This window comes from Toxotes jaculatrix, chromosome 2 (assembly GCF_017976425.1).
Source record: "Toxotes jaculatrix isolate fToxJac2 chromosome 2, fToxJac2.pri, whole genome shotgun sequence".
In the NCBI taxonomy this organism is placed as follows: Eukaryota; Metazoa; Chordata; class Actinopteri; family Toxotidae; genus Toxotes; species Toxotes jaculatrix.
The window spans coordinates 29,812,747-29,828,574 of NC_054395.1; the positions used below are offsets into that span (position 1 = coordinate 29,812,747).

General features: G+C 43.9%; 1 protein-coding gene across 1 annotated transcript; it reads left to right on the forward strand.

Annotated features, from left to right (window-relative positions):
* The first annotated feature begins 200 nt into the window (after nt 1-200).
* LOC121188693 (peptidase inhibitor 16-like) lies at nt 201-15,532 on the forward strand. Its single transcript, XM_041048554.1, has 7 exons — nt 201-227; nt 2,932-3,275; nt 11,438-11,588; nt 12,114-12,181; nt 12,292-12,401; nt 13,042-13,130; nt 13,613-15,532. The coding sequence occupies exons 2-7, from the start codon at nt 2,982-2,984 to the stop codon at nt 14,095-14,097; spliced, it is 1,197 nt and encodes a 398-aa protein (XP_040904488.1). The 5' UTR covers nt 201-227; nt 2,932-2,981; the 3' UTR covers nt 14,098-15,532.
* Nucleotides 15,533-15,828: the final 296 nt, after the last annotated feature.

Consider the following 15,828-nt stretch of genomic DNA (forward strand, 5'->3'; position numbering starts at 1 on the left):
GAAATGTGAGCCTGTGGGTACAGCAGGGTGTGTGTTATGATGTGATGTGCTTGGCTGAGAAAATGAAAACACAGATTTGTCGAGGGTTCACAGCGCGAGTCACCAACTCTGATGCATCTGTGTCAGGGATGGTACTCACACACTCACACACACACACACACACACACACACACACACACACACACACACACACACACACACACACACACACACACACACACACACTCAGAAACAGAGTCACACATTCTGAAGGTTGCAGTCTACTCTCTAAATCATCATATGCACTTGCTTCAGTGCCTTTTCAGTATTTATTCTCTAATATTCACATCCCGGTTTGTAACTACTGCACATGTACAGTTACAGTAATGTCATGGACGAGTACGTGCTGACACACACCTACAGTCACGTGTATCTGGCAGCCGGTGCAGGGAACATCTCCGTTATTTGATCCTTCCTCACCCCTGAATCCCTGCGTGGCCTGGAAATGGATCTGGTCCTCCACCATGATGGAGGCTCCACAGCTCCTACTTCTGTTCAGAGGATCGAGGATCGAGCTCCAGAGGATCCAAGTTCTCCAAAGTCGAACCACAGCAGAAAACTGCGAGCGAATCCGTCTTCAGCCTGACGTTCATCACTCCTCAGTGGGAGGGACTAAGATGTGAGGGACACAGGTAAAGGAATTTAAATGTACCCACACACTCTGACACCTGCCTGCTGTGGCCAATGGGAACACTGGAGTTGAGTCACCTGTTACCAGTTATCCATGAAGGTTTAACATTGGTCAAGAGACGTTTTAGCTGGAAAAGGTTAAAGCAGCTGTTTCTTTCTGACCAGCTCCCATATTTTATTTCAGCTGTAGTTTTACCACCTCCCTGATGCGTCACAGTGTCAAAGTACTGCTGGGACACTGTCCAGATGTGACAGCTGTGACTCCTCCTGCTCCATGATGTGATTCTTTGTCTTCATTGGTCACAGATTTCTGTGTGTTTCTGCCGTTTTGTTTTTTTTTATGTGTTGCCATGCAACTGATAAAAAAGCCAAACAAACTAATAACGAATTATAGGTCCAGTGAGTGGACCTTTAGTTTGTTATGACTTTGTCTCAGTAAAATATAAAATTCCAGAAAGACATGATTCAGTTTTCTGTGCTTTCACAGCAGAAACTGATTCTTATGAAATATCATCAACTTTGATGCTTTAAACTGTGATCAAACAGTTTCTTATTTCCAACATGATCCTTCATGTGGAGCAGTCTCTGAGTCCACCTGATGGATCTCAGTCCAGTGTCTCTGAGTCCACCTGATGGATCTCAGTCCAGTGTTCCCTCTCTTTCAGCTCAGTGTTTGGTCTCCACCAGCTCCTGAGGGAAACATCTGGCTCTTTAGCTGCTAAATGTTCCACCACTAACACAGGCAGACGAGTGAACTAAAAGTCTTTTAATTAAACCATAATCACTGGGAGATTCCAGGACCAGAGAACAAAACGTAAACATCTAAAAATCATCCACAAAGGAGAAAAACACTCAGGAACAAAACTAAACGAAAAGTCCTTACTTGAAAACAAAAGGAAACCAAGGTAAGTCCATGAGGGAGAAGACGCAGGGCACAGGTACGGGAACGAACACGGGGACTTGACGAGGCTCCAGTGCAGACTCCGGTATGGACAGAGACGAACTAACCAGGACACAGGGAAGCAACAAGACTTAAATACACAAGGCAATGGGCGACAGGTGACACCAATTAGGGCGGGGCAGACAATCACAAAATGAGGGAAAACCAGACAAAGACAGGAAGTAGAACAAGACAAGATACACAACAAACTACTGCTAACAAAACTGAAGAAACCAAACAAGAGTCCAAAAAGGTCCAATGTCCACAGAGGAGTTCAAAACAAAAGAAAATGGTTGAGAAAGCAGCCTCTCAGGGGCTGGTCATGACAGTATCAGCATCAGCTGGTCAGTGAGACAGAGTGAGTCTGTGTGTGAGTCCATACCACAATTCCAGGCATTTCAACAAACTCTTCATTGATAGAGACACAGAGAGAGAGACAGAGAGGAATGAAGAAAGAGAGGGGGGAGAAACGTCAACATGTTGAACTGTAGCTGATCTTTTCACATTTCTTCTTCTTTCATTATACCACACTGCAGGAATACGTACGCACTGTGCTGGGACGCAGACGGTGACATCCCTCCATCCTCTCCCCCTCCTGTCTCCTCTCTGCTGTTCACTGTCAAAATGAAGGCAAACATTTCCGTTAAAATATCAAAAAGTCTGAATTTCAAAAAAAAAGAGAGGGAGGGACAGAAGGAAAGAAGAGAGGACATAGAGAAAGAGATGAGATAAAGAAAGAGGGAAGAGAAAAGAAAAAACAAAGGAGAAGAAACAGAGGAAGAAAAGAGAAAATGAGTGTGGACAAGTATGGACACATATGGACAGGAAGAACAGTCACAGGCACCAGGAACTGCCAGTGAATATGTGGGCACATGAGTGTCAGACAAACTGAAGCAGAAGAACAGAAAAAAGACAGATAGAGACTGAAAGGAGAGAAGGGGGGACAGGGAAGAGGAGGTGGAGAGAGATCGACATGGAGAATATGGAGTAAGAGGATTGAGGGGGGCGGGGGGGTGTTGTGCGTACCAGTCGGTGCAGTGTGTGAAATGTGGAGTGTGTGTGTGTGTGTGTGTGTGTGTGTGTGTGTGTGTGTGTGTGTGTGTGTGGAGGGGAGGATCCTCTAACTCTTAAAGCTGGGTCAGAAAGAGAGAGCTCTGCAGAGCTGAGAGGCACTGAGGAGGGAACACACACACTTTTACCGACTCTTAAACACACACACACACAGACACTGACACACACACACACTCACGCAGAGAAAGACAAGTGGCCTATTGTATACGCACACACAAACACGGTTGTTGATTGTTGACACACACACTGGACTCTGGACTGACCACTTGAGGATACGTCCCCCAGGACTCTGTTTCCCATCATGCACCAGCGGAGCCTCTCAGAGCTCCAGGTGGTCTCCACCGGCCAGGAGGCCTCGACCCAATGGACTACTGAGGATCGAGCCTCAAGGAGTTCCAGGCTGAGTAGGGGGTCCATGCGCGGCTGCCTCTGCCCACCGAGGGGAACCCCTCTCTGGGCATGGCTGCTGCTGGGCGCCCTGGTGGTTCCTGGAGCCTGGAGCTTTCTGAGCGAAGACCAGGAGGAGATGCTGGTGGAGCTTCATAACCATTACAGAGGACTGGTGTCACCCAGCGCCACGGCCATGCTGCCTCTGGTAAGACACCTGCAGCCTGCAGAGCTGCTTCATGTCGCCAGGTCACATTTCATTACGGCATTTTTTAAAACATCACACCGCAGCTGCAATCTGAATCTGCGCAGAGATTCAACTTTCTATGTGCGTCTTTAATATTTCATTTAATCCTCATGAAAAGGCACCGATTCTTCCTCTGGGATTAACAGTCAATTAATTAATTAGTAATTTCCCCAGTTGAAGGTTAATATAGGAATAAACTTAAACTTAATTAGCTCGTCAAAGAGAGAGAGACATGAGCTGCCTTTGCTTTGTCACTGAGCTACTGAGGTGTTCGCCTGCTGCTAAGGCAATATTTTACATCTCATTCATTCAGTGGAGAGTTTTAACATCTCATCATGGCTCAAATGTTGTTTCAGGCTTTTAAACCCTGACAAGAAGAAAACTATTAAAACAGTGTGAGACAGAACCGGATGCTTTAGAATCTGGGTCCTAAATCAGGTTCTAAAGACCGAGATCACACACAGTGTCTCAGAGGGATTTAAAGAATCACCACAGTAACAGTTCCCAACCAGCCAAAGCTGTTACCCAGTGTGAGATCTGTTGCTCCTGATATTTCAGGTCACTTTAACACCTGCAGTTTAGTTCTGTTCATTTGGTCCAGACCAAGTGTAGTTTTTTTTTGTTTTGTTTTTCTAATTTCCCTCGTTCGTTATGTGCTAATTAAAAACGCACAAACATTCTGATGGACAGAAACAAACCTTGTGGCTTATCACAGATAAACCAGGAGCAGTAAAGTCCTGACGTCATACAGACAGTTTGAGTCATGTCCCCGTGCATCACATGGACCCACAGGAAGATTCCACTGCTCTGACTAAGAGCCAGTCATGCAGCGCTTCATTGCTTCCTTGACGGCTCCTACTATCAGCAGATGATTGTGATCGTTATCCATCCTTCAGATTTATTGTATAATTACATATCTGCTGTCCCAAAATCCTGAGGTCGGTCTGCTTCACTTTCACACCACAAATGAACCGCTGCAGACTTTGACTGACAGCTGACATCAGACGTCTCTAGGAACATCCTCAGTGCGACTGAGGATCCCATCAGTGCAGCGAAGCTCAGAGGTATTTGGTTTGTGGTGCTCGACACAGTGACTTGGTTATTCATTATGATCCGCTCATTTCTGTGGTTGACATCTGAGTGTCCTGCCACAGCTGGAGAGTAAAGAGACAAAATATCGTACGAGATCAGAATTAAAAATGCAACTGGACAAAACGTTCCGTACGGCAATGTACGAGACGTCTCAAACAACCCACTGATCAAAAACTACCAAACACACCCAGAGTCCAAAACAACCACAACAATCAACAATCAAAAGAAAAACAGTTTCCATGTGAATTTTCAGAAAACAAACTTTTCAGCTTTCAGTTTAGGTGCAGGAGGTTTCAGAGGGAGGAGCAAACAACGATGAATCCACAGACCTCAGGACGTCACACACTTGTCATTATACTCAGAAAAGAGATGCTGCTGTTAAGTTTTACTAACCTAATTTTGCAGCAGCAGGAGAGCCACAAATCGGTCATTGAGCTTTGTTGTATGGAGACAACCTGAAACCTCCAAACCTCAGCAAGTCACACTGAAAATATCTGGAACAACAGGAGAAATGTGTTGTGACTGAGCTCTGGGAGGAACAGAGCCTTTAAAATACGGAGACATTTATTAATGATGACCCATGATGATCCACGACTGTCCTTACAAATCAGCAACAACTGTCTCAAAAAGATAAAGATAAGATAAAGAAAACAAAAAAGCAACAATCCTCAAAAACACAGCTGTAATTAACAGGCCAGATGTGGATGAATCTTTCAATTAGCAGAGAATTTAGTGTTTATAAATTTAGTGTGCAGAGCCAAACCAACAATTAATGTCCCCGACTAACAAAGTCTGTGTATCACAGCCTGATGTCTCTGATTCTCTGAGCCTCAGAGCTCCACTGTTATCAGACACCATTAAAACACACACACACACACACGTACTGATGTCACAAACACTCACTGCAGAACCAAACGTGGATTAATCCGCCGCTGAAAATATCAAAAGACAAACTGTGATTTTAAAAAAAGAAAGAAATGACTCTACACAGACTTAATCTTTTTTTAGATGTCTCATCATTGTCTGATTGTATTTAACTTTGTGTAAAAGACTCCTGGTGAACATGAGTGTGACCGCAGACATGACAGGATGAGGTTCAGACCAAATGATGTGGTAACAAAGAGGAAGGAGGAGGAAGATAAAAAAGGAAGGAGGAGAGGGAAGTAGAGAAGAAAATGAGGAAGTGTGATGCTCATCTTCAGTCCACAGCAGAACTGATCCAGACTGATTCGTCTCTCAGTTTTGTCTTTCTGTCTTTTTCTGTCCCAGATAAACAAACATTTGAGCTCTGGTGCTGTTTGCTGTGTTGTACTTTGTACTTGCTCTGTCTTGTTCTAATTATCCTTGTTTGTATCTGCTCTTTGTGTCCCTTGTTTTCATGATCAGACCACTTTTCCTTTTGTCTTCACGCACTAGTCATCTATTGGACAGTTGCCTGTTTTAGGTCTTGAATCTGGAAGATATAGTTAAAGCCTTTGAGAGCTTTGAATTTGAGTTTGTCCTGAGTTCTTTTGTTTTTGCTCTGAGCTAAGCTCCGTCTTTGGTCCTTTTTTTTCAGAGATTTTATAAAACAGCTTAACATTTAACTGTTGTGTCACTTTTGTGTCTCGTGTTAACACGCGTCACCTTTACACAGGTTTTGTTGGCATAAAAGAGACGTACAACACTAGCGCCAGTGAGCTTTAGAGGTGCCAAACTAGCTGTTTCTAGTCTTTATGCTAAGCTAAGCTAACGGGCTGCTGGTGGCTACAGACAGGAGAGCTGCATGGTAAACATACGAGTACTTCACAAAATGTCAAACTGTGCCTTTAACTGAAATGTTTGACTTTTCAATTTAAATTCACTTTGTCAGCCTCAGCTGTACTTAGGCTAAACTCAGCTTTGACCTGTCTGCTAATGCTAATATAAGCATGACAGCAACAACTAAATGATGTTAATATGCTGACAGTAATGTTCCTAATGTTTAGGATGTTAGCTTGGTCGTTTTAACATTTAGCATAGGACACAAACTGTTAGCATAAATCTCGGTGCAGCTGAGAGACAACAGAGGCTGACTCTGTCCTGTCATGAAATGTTGAAGTGATATGAAGGTGGAAATTTGGACTTTTGGCCAACACTAAATAACTGGATAAATTCATATTCTGACCTGAGGACCAGAGGAAATGTGAAGGGATCAACCAACTCATTACAGTTCATTCTGTGGGGAAGACGAATGTCTGCACCAAATCTCAGTCTCAGTCTGTCCAAGCTGAGTTAATTCACTCCGAACCAAAATGTCAACCTGCTAATGTAAATTAAAAGTCAGGGAACCACTCTGAAGTCATTAACATTCATCCTCTGGGGACCGTGACCGTCACAGGAAGCTGACACCGCTGTAACTAACAAAATGAGACTGCCATATTTAGCAGTTAACAGTTTGTAACCGTGGGACGTCCACCTGAACTGAGGATCAGATTAAAATGCTTAAAATGCTGGAAATTTTGTCTCCGAGCTTTGGGCAGGCTGAGGCCGGTCGGTTGTTTTGGTTTGGTTGGTGGACCGGATCGAAGCTGGAGGTTGTTGAAGTGTTTACGGAGGTGTGTAGATGACTGGCTGTGGTTTTCAGGAAAAGATTGTGGCAGATTTTCCCATTTTAGGAAAAAAGTCCAGAGCTGTGAGCGACTGCAGCCGTTTCTGTTTGACCTTGTCTGATAAAAAAACATAATAGCTTCCAGAACTGGTTTTACACAGTTATTGTTATGAAGAGTTTTTGTTTATTTCAGTTTCATTTTCAGACACAGAACTCGAGCTGCTGCCAAACACTGGTACTGGGCATGTTGAGCATTTAGCATGTGGATGTTACCATTTAGCTCAAAGCACCAAACTCTCAGGCTTGTATTTTTTAATTTGTTGTCTTGTTTATGCTTCATTACTCTTGTTCTTATTTTCCTTCTCTTCTTCACTGAGATGTTAAAAGAATCTTCCTCTGGTTGATAAATGCTGCTCACAATTAAAGACAATGGATGGCAAACATCCATGTTAATTATCACCCCCACCCCCTCCAGTTTAACCGCCTCTACTCAGAACTTTATTAGATGGCTCAGTGCATTAACAGCCCTCACCCTGACCCTCACCCTCCGAACACTAAACCTAACCTGCTGTGTGAACAGGTAACAGATTCAGATCTTCTCTTTCAAACACAGCAGAAACGCTGAGTAAACCCAGGCCTGGGTTCCAGGAACACACGGGTGTTTCCTTCTGCAGACTCCATCCAGCTCATAACATGAGCGTTAGAGGAGGAACACAGCAGGGAGATCATCCCCCAGGACAGACAGGGAGGGAGGGAGTCAGCTCTCTGGGTTGAGCAACAGAGGAGGAGGACGACTGTTGGGAAAGAGCAGAGAGACGAAGAGAAGGAGCACAATGTTTGGATAGAGAGAAATGAAAATTAGGTAGTGAATGAATGAGCACCCACAGGAATGTGTGTGTGCATCTTTATGTGTGTGTGTGTGTGTGTGGACCAGGAGAGGTCTCAGCCTGTATCCGCCCGTATGGAAGCCCCACCGGGGCATTTCCATAGTCATGTTTTTCTTTCTGCCTTTAAGCTGGACTGGAAATGAAAAAGGAAATAGAGAGAGGATTGAAAGAAGAAGAAAGAGGGAAGGCAGGAAAGGAAGAGGAGAGGTGGGTGAGACAGAATGACAGAAGAAGACAAGGATGCAAAAACTGAGAGACCTAATCAGGTTCTGTGAAACCCAACAAGCTCAAACCTTCCTGAGCCTCAGAGGCTGAACCAGAACCAGAAAACCGGACCTGCAGGGAAAGATCCCCTCAGCAGGAGACGCTGTGATGCTGCAGGACTGGGATTAACTCAGGTCCAGTGTTTGTTCTGTGATATTTCACCATCTGTAAGAAGCTCAGAATGAAAAGCAGGAAAAAAACTTCCACTGACAAAACATAAACATTTTAAATCATATTAAACTGTATTAAAGTAAATATCAGGGATAATCCATTTAAACAATGCTGTGCACATCAGGGTCAGAATGGTTTCTGTTATTATGAAAAAATAATGTGTGAGTAAAACATCATCTGTTTCTGTTCAGGCCGACAGCAGGACAACATACAAACACAACTTTAACTCATGAATGTGTTAGTCAGGGGTGGGGGGGGTAACAACAGCCATAGTTCATTTCCCACAGTGGAAAAGCAGGGGGCAGGACGAGTGTCACATTTTACTGATGGAAAAATTATGTCTGACATTCTGCACCTGAAACGATGAAAACGATTAGTAAGTGTCCGAAATCTTTATTTACTGCTCAATGTTTCACACAATATTTAGAAAATTGACAAAAATGCTAATTTGTGAGTTTTTCCATCCACTGCTGTGATGATGTTTGTTAGTTAGTTAGTTAGGTAGTTGGTTGGTTGGTTGGTTGGTTGGTTAGTTACTTAACTAGCCAGCAGGTTAATTTAGCTAAATACTGATCCATGTTAAAAGTCACTTCCACCACCAAGAACCAAATCTACGTCAGGTTTGAAACCAAAAGTTTGCTCATCCTGGAAAAAACCAAAAAGAAATGTTCAGTTGTATATCACAGAACACACATCTGAGAAAGTACAGTCTGTCCAAATGTCACAAAATGCAACACAAAGCAGCAACAAAGCATCGCACACGTGTGAAACATGTGGCGGCGCTGCAGTGGCTCCTGAAGCAGCTCAGGAAATGAGAAAATAAATCCACGGGAAAAAAAAGAATTTCTTCACTTTGTGAAGTTTTCAGACAAAAGTGTCGACACCTGTGTGCAAACATGTCTGATTTTGTGTTGAACAAAACACAACAGTGCAGCTGATTAACTTCTTACTAACTACCAGAGACAGAACACAGCCAACATGACGACATAGCTCATGGGTGTGGTGCGTTTAACTGGGGCTCAGCTGCAGATGCATCAGCAGAGGTACAATCACATGTTAGCGTTTAGCTGCAGCGACGACTCGTTGAACAGATACTGAGCTTTATGAGCCGAGAGCCCGAAGGACGGAGAACGAAAAATTACCCATGAGTCTTTAGGTCTAAGATGATCAGAAACACAATCAGCTGTTCACAGAGTGTGTCTGTGTGTGTGTGTGGGTGTGTGTGGGTGTGTGTTACTACATGACCATGTTCATGACCCAAAGTCATAACACAGACCAGATGCTGAGAGAGCCTGGAGAGAAGGAGGAATGTGAAGGAGACCCCTGACTATTGTTTGTGTTGTGTGTCAAATAAACACACACACACACACACACACACACACACACACACACACACACAACTCTAAGTCAGGGTCCTGTTGTTCATTCTCTTAGTATCTTAGCAACAGTGACTCAAACCAGAGTCAGGCCGAGTTAAAGACGCTTGCTGTTGCGACACCAGCGCGTGCTCGGCTCTCTGAGCGCTGCTGAAGCATAAATGCTTCAGATACTTGTTTCTGAATGAGTTAAGTCGCTTGCTGTGACACTGATGCATGGACATTTTTCTCCTTCAGGAAGTTCTGTGGTCAGTGACCTGGCTGTTTGCTGCAGCTCATCAGACAAACATCAGCAAACAGGATCAGCGCATAAAAACATCGTAATCCACTTTACAGCTTTACAGGAGCAAATCGTCCAGTGGACACTGACTTGATAAATCAATCATACATTTTAAATTTCAATTGTTCAATTCTAACCTAAAATCACATCAAAACTAAATCTGGTGACACAAAAATCGTTTTGTTTTGTGTGAAAATGGGAGGAGCTGCAGGTGTGCAGGTGTGGCTGCGTCGCAGGTGTTGTTCTACACAGTCGCTGCTGGATGAGACTCAGTTCACACAGGGATAACTGTCCTATGTGAAGTCAGCTGCAGTCAGAGTCAGCTGCTTGTTTTTGGCTAAATGTGGACTTTCAACTGGGACAGTGAGTGAAAGGTCTGATATTCACTCTGTCACTATCTGAAAGGTCTGACAACACGATACTGAGGATCTGGTGACTCGTTCTGTTCGAGAACCGAACCAAACTGCTGACTCATGGTTCCATTTATTTCTGTTAATGCCACGTGCACGATGGACAGGAAATACGCAGCTCAGACAGGCAGGGTCAGGCTGTGGTCAGGGTCAGAGGTCAGCTCAGGGATAAGTGGGAGACGAGGGCATCGCGTTGAGGAAATAAATGCTCACAGAACACATCTCGTACTGGAATACCACCTGGTTTTATCTGCGTGTAAAGGAAACAAGACACAGAGAACAGAAACATGTATGTGAAATATCCTGAGGCCGTGACAGTTATGGTTTCCTGGCGGAGTCAGGGTCGAACACAGTGTGCTGTTTATAAATCAAAACGCTTCTTTACTTTCCTTTTCCTGTCTTTTGCACATTTCCATGATATGATATTAAACGTCACATCATTTTTAACGATGTTCTTCTAACCAGCGACTGAAAATGAACTTTGCTGGACTGTTCACAGGCCAAACATCAGAAATCATCCTGTCGCTGAATCAGCTGAAGTCAGCGCCAAAGATCTGCCACTGCTTTTATTATATAAAGACATAAAGGATTTTATATGATCATGATAAAACAGCTCTACAGCATCTGTGTAGCACTTTGCTCCGGAGTGTTTTACAGGCCGTGAAACAATGATGAATCAAAAACAGCCAAACAATAAAATCATGTTAATTAAAAACAGGTTTAAAGAGGCAACCAATTTAATGTTGTGAACAATAATTCAAACCTTTGAGTTTGAAATGTTTGATGTATAATATATAATAATGTATATGTGTAATATGTAATACAGCTGCGTTTAAAAGATAATATGGAGGTCTGTTTCTCCTCTTACATCAGTACAACACATACCACCCGACAAAGCAGCTAGCATGGCTGTGGACTCTGTCCTCACACGAGTCTGATGCCTGCTGTGTCTCAGGGGGTCTAAGTCTCATTGTTTTGTCCACATCAGAAGCTGACGGATCAATTTGCCGAGAACATTTTTCAAGTTTTGTGAGGCAAAGTTTGTTCTACAGAATTGTCCCTGGTTCTCTGCAGAAATGGGACACGGGCCTGAAGCTGATCGCAGAGGGCTACGCTACTAAATGTATCTGGAATCACAACCCAGAGCTGGAGGACACCGGAGAGAATCTGTTCGCCGGCACCGGGGCTCTGGACCTCAGAGAGGCTCTGGAGAAATGGTTCCTGGGTGAGTATGTTCATCAGGGTTCAGGGTCTGTTGTAAAACTAAACTCTAGGACAGCGGGTCCTCCATCTGAAAAGACAGACAGACACAGTCAGAGACCAGCTGGTCCACAAATAAAGAGCCAGATGTTTCCCTCAGGAGCTGGTAGAGACCAAAAACAGAGCTAAAAGAGACTGAGACTCATCAGGTGGACAAAGACTCCAGATCCACTCCAGGTGAAGGATCATGCTGCTGGATGTGGAAGTGCTTCTCACAGCAGACACTTTGATATGTCAAAGGAGAACTCTGACATTTATGTCGTCACCTAACGTAATCAGCTGGGATAATACAGTTAAATCCAGTCTAATGTGACGTCTGTAATGTGATAATGAAGGTCAGACATTATACGTCTGCTCCACCACATTAAACAGGAAGACCTCGTTGTTTTTCCACTACCACTTTTCATGAGCTAAAAAAATGAATTATAGGAGTAAACGATTCGTTGCTGTAGAGAATTCTAACGTATTCTGATGAAACTGGTTCCTGTAGAACATCTGGATTATGACTACCACAACAACACCTGTGACGAAGACAAGATGTGTGGACACTACACACAGGTCGGACACAAACACAAACTTACATTCATACTTCATACACACGTGTATGTCTCTGGACCGGACTAGCTGAGTTTGACCTGTGTGTGTGTGTGTGTGTGTGTGTGTTACAGATGGTGTGGGCAGACACACACAGAGTCGGCTGTGCCTTCCATCTCTGTAACACTATGGAGGGGCTGGAGTGGGAGAGAGTCTCCTTCCTCGTCTGCAACTACTTTCCAGCGTCAGTGCAACTACCTGAGCAGCACTTTCAGTCCTACACAACCACACACTCCACAACTACTTCTACTGCTGCTACTGCTAATTCTACTGTTATATACATATATGTAATAGCATCACAGCTGTTGGTATTGCCATGATTACTACAGAACCACAACTAGCATCAGCTATTCTACTACCACAGGACGACCATCACAACTATTTCTACTGCTGCTACAGCAGATAACTTCCACTACTGCCACTGCCCCCTCCTGCTGTCACTACTGCCACTGCCCCCTCCTGCTGTCACTATTGTCACTGCCCCCTCCTGCTGTCACTACTGCCACTGCCCCCTCCTGCTGTCACTACTGCCACTGCCCCCTCCTGCTGTCACTACTGCCACTCACTCTGCTGCTGCTGCAGCTGCAGCCTCTGCCCTCACTGACAGTGTCTCTGCTAATGTCAGAACCTGAGCTCCCTCTTGTGGACAGTAATCATTTTCTTCACACTGTGTTAATGTTCAGTGTGTTGACTGAATTTTTATGTGTCACTGCAAAGTAATGGATGGTATAAAGAGTCCTTATGAATACTGAGTCATAATGAACCTGTGTATGTTTCACCTGTGTGTGTTTCACCTGTGTGTGTTCACCTGTGTGTGTCCTCAGAGGGAACTTTGAAGGGGAGAGGCCGTATGTGGAGGGTGACTGGTGCTCCAGTTGCCCAGAAAAACACAAATGTGAAAACAACCTCTGCGGTACGACACGCTCTCTCTCTCTCTCTCCTCTCTCTCTGCTCTCTCTCTCTGTTCTCTCTGCTCTCTCTCTCTGTTCTCTCTCTCTCTCTCTGCCCACAGAAATTCTTGTTGTGTAAAATGTTTTTCGCTGCTTTTTTTATCAGCATTAGTGTTAAAGAAAAAACAAGTAGAGGCAGATATGTAACAGATTGTATTTGTCAGTCAAGAAGAGTTGTTAATGAACAAAGTTAATCTCAAAATATTGATAAGCTAACTGATTAACTGTTAATTGTTTAAGTCCTTCACCGAGCAGACGATCACAGCAGCCACGTTCTTAGTTGTGGGAACTGGCTGAAGTTGAGCTGCAGGAAACTGGAACAGGAATCTCTCACTTAACATCTAAGAGACGAAATGTTAAATCAGTGATATCAATAATCTGTTCGTCCTCCTGAGACGATCTGAGAAGTTTAGGAAAAGTGATTTTCTTCTGTTGTGTTTTCTAGTTGCTGACACTGATGGTGATGGTGATGATGGTGATGGTGATTTTGAAGAAGAGGAGGAAGATAAAGAGGAGGGGACAGTTATTCCTCCTCCAGCAACATCTGAGTCCTCCCCTCAGGAGGACAGTGAAGATGAGAAGATTGTTTCTCCTTCCATAACAACTGATGTCCAGCCTGAAAGCACCTCCACCTCTGCACGGGAATCTGAGGACACCCTATTACGCATCACCTCTACCCAGGGCACACCCACTCCTGGGGGCCACTCAACAACACCAGGAGAGGAGCAGAAGGGTGGAGAAAAGATGGAGGAGAAGGTGGAGTTGGAGGAGGAGAAAAAGGAAACTATGCGTGAGACAGCGGCAGAAAGGGAAAAAGACATAGCACGAAAAATAAAGCAGAACACAAGAATTATTGCCAGTGCTGGTTCAGTATCATCACCTTCCCTCGTCTTAGCCAGTCTGACTGGGATCCTGACTCTGAGGCTGTGAGGAGGACGAGGAGGAGGAGGAGGAGACATTATGTTCATCTCACCTCACTCTTGCATTGACTGCACATCACCTTGTTAATTTGCCCTGAGGTAACAAACAGTTCACCCCTCCCTCCCCTGCAGAGCAAAATGGGTCAGTTAATAATTCACACTCATCAGAAACAAACAGCTGCCATTTCCCCAACATCTGCACATAGTCTGGACCGAGATCTGGGTCAAATACTGCGTTTCAACCTGCTTCAACCTGCTCGGCCTGTAAACACATCAGTGTCAGTAACTCACCGTCACTGATGAGCAGTAAAAGAAACGCTTTCATCCGAAGAAAATTATTTACATCACGTGTTTTGAGGATTGTTTGGCTGGTAACGGAAACACAACACGACTATACCTGAGGAAAAAGCTTCAGGATGTGACTCTGAGCTTCTTCACCCTGAAAACTGTGAGACAAAAAGTCAAAATCAATCTCACATCTGTTCGTTAAGATGGAGTCAGGGTGTGGTTAGCTTAGCATAATGACTGGAAGCCAGGGGAAACAGCTAGCCTATCTCTTCCCTTTCTTTGCTGCTCTCAGAGCTTTGAAACCGGGCTAGCTGCTTTCCCTTGCTTCCAGTTTTTATGCTAAGCTAAGCTAAGCTAGGCTAAGCTAATCACATCCCACGTCCTGGAGAGCATAAGCAACATTTAGTTACGTTCAGCCATTACCGGACTTTAAAGTACAGTGTATAATAACACCATCACACAATGATTAATAAAATACTGAACCCATTTCAACCAGAAACCTGATAAATCACAGACGCACAATAACACAAAAACTCTTCTCTGCCTGTAACATTAGATTTTCTCTTCGGTGCTTGACCTCCGTGATGATACTCGACTGTTGGTGAGATCAGAAACGCAGAGCCGTGCTTCCTGGTCCTGAAAACCACACCGGGTCTAAGCGCTGTGCAGAGAGGCGGCTCACAGGCTGAGTAACGGGAGGCCCTCTCACACCGCCTCTTCAGGTTTGGCAGTGGATCATTTGTATCTGCAGGGTGAAGGTGGCATCAGTGCAACTCTGTCTCATACAGATTTAAATATACAGGATCATCTCACGTGGAAAAGCCACGGCAAAGATCGAATAAAAGCAAAGGAGTGGGAGATGTTTGTGTAGTATTCTCAGTAAACGCAGGAGAAACGATTGCTGAACAAACTGTGTTTCAAACTGACGACCCTGCTTCTTCTTTGATCTGCTTCACAAATATATATCGACTGCACCGTATACTCTCTCAGACTGGAACTACAACCGGACAGAGTCTCTAGTAATTTATATATCTCTGTTACGCTCTCTTAGCAGGAAATTACCATAACTATCTTCAATACCTTTAGCAAAGATCCCTGTAAATGTCTGTATATAAGATTAATAATGAAATAAACCTTATTTCTTCTTTTGGACAACACTCTGTAGGCTGTGCCTCTTTCTTTCTTTCTTTCCTTTGGGATCTTCGTGAAACTGAACTGAGATGAGTTAATTATCTCGAGCCGATGATTCGTCTCCAGAAAACTGGATAAAATCTTTTCACTAATAAACAAACATTTTTCAAGGCAACAAGTTCAATCTGCTGCGTAGGTGTTTTCATGATAATGACATTATTAAGTGGCCACAGTCATTTTTTATTAAAACCCTGTTGCCTCAGGTTAATTATCTCATAGTAACATTGTTGTTTTCTCATAATAACAGGTTAATTTTCTTAAC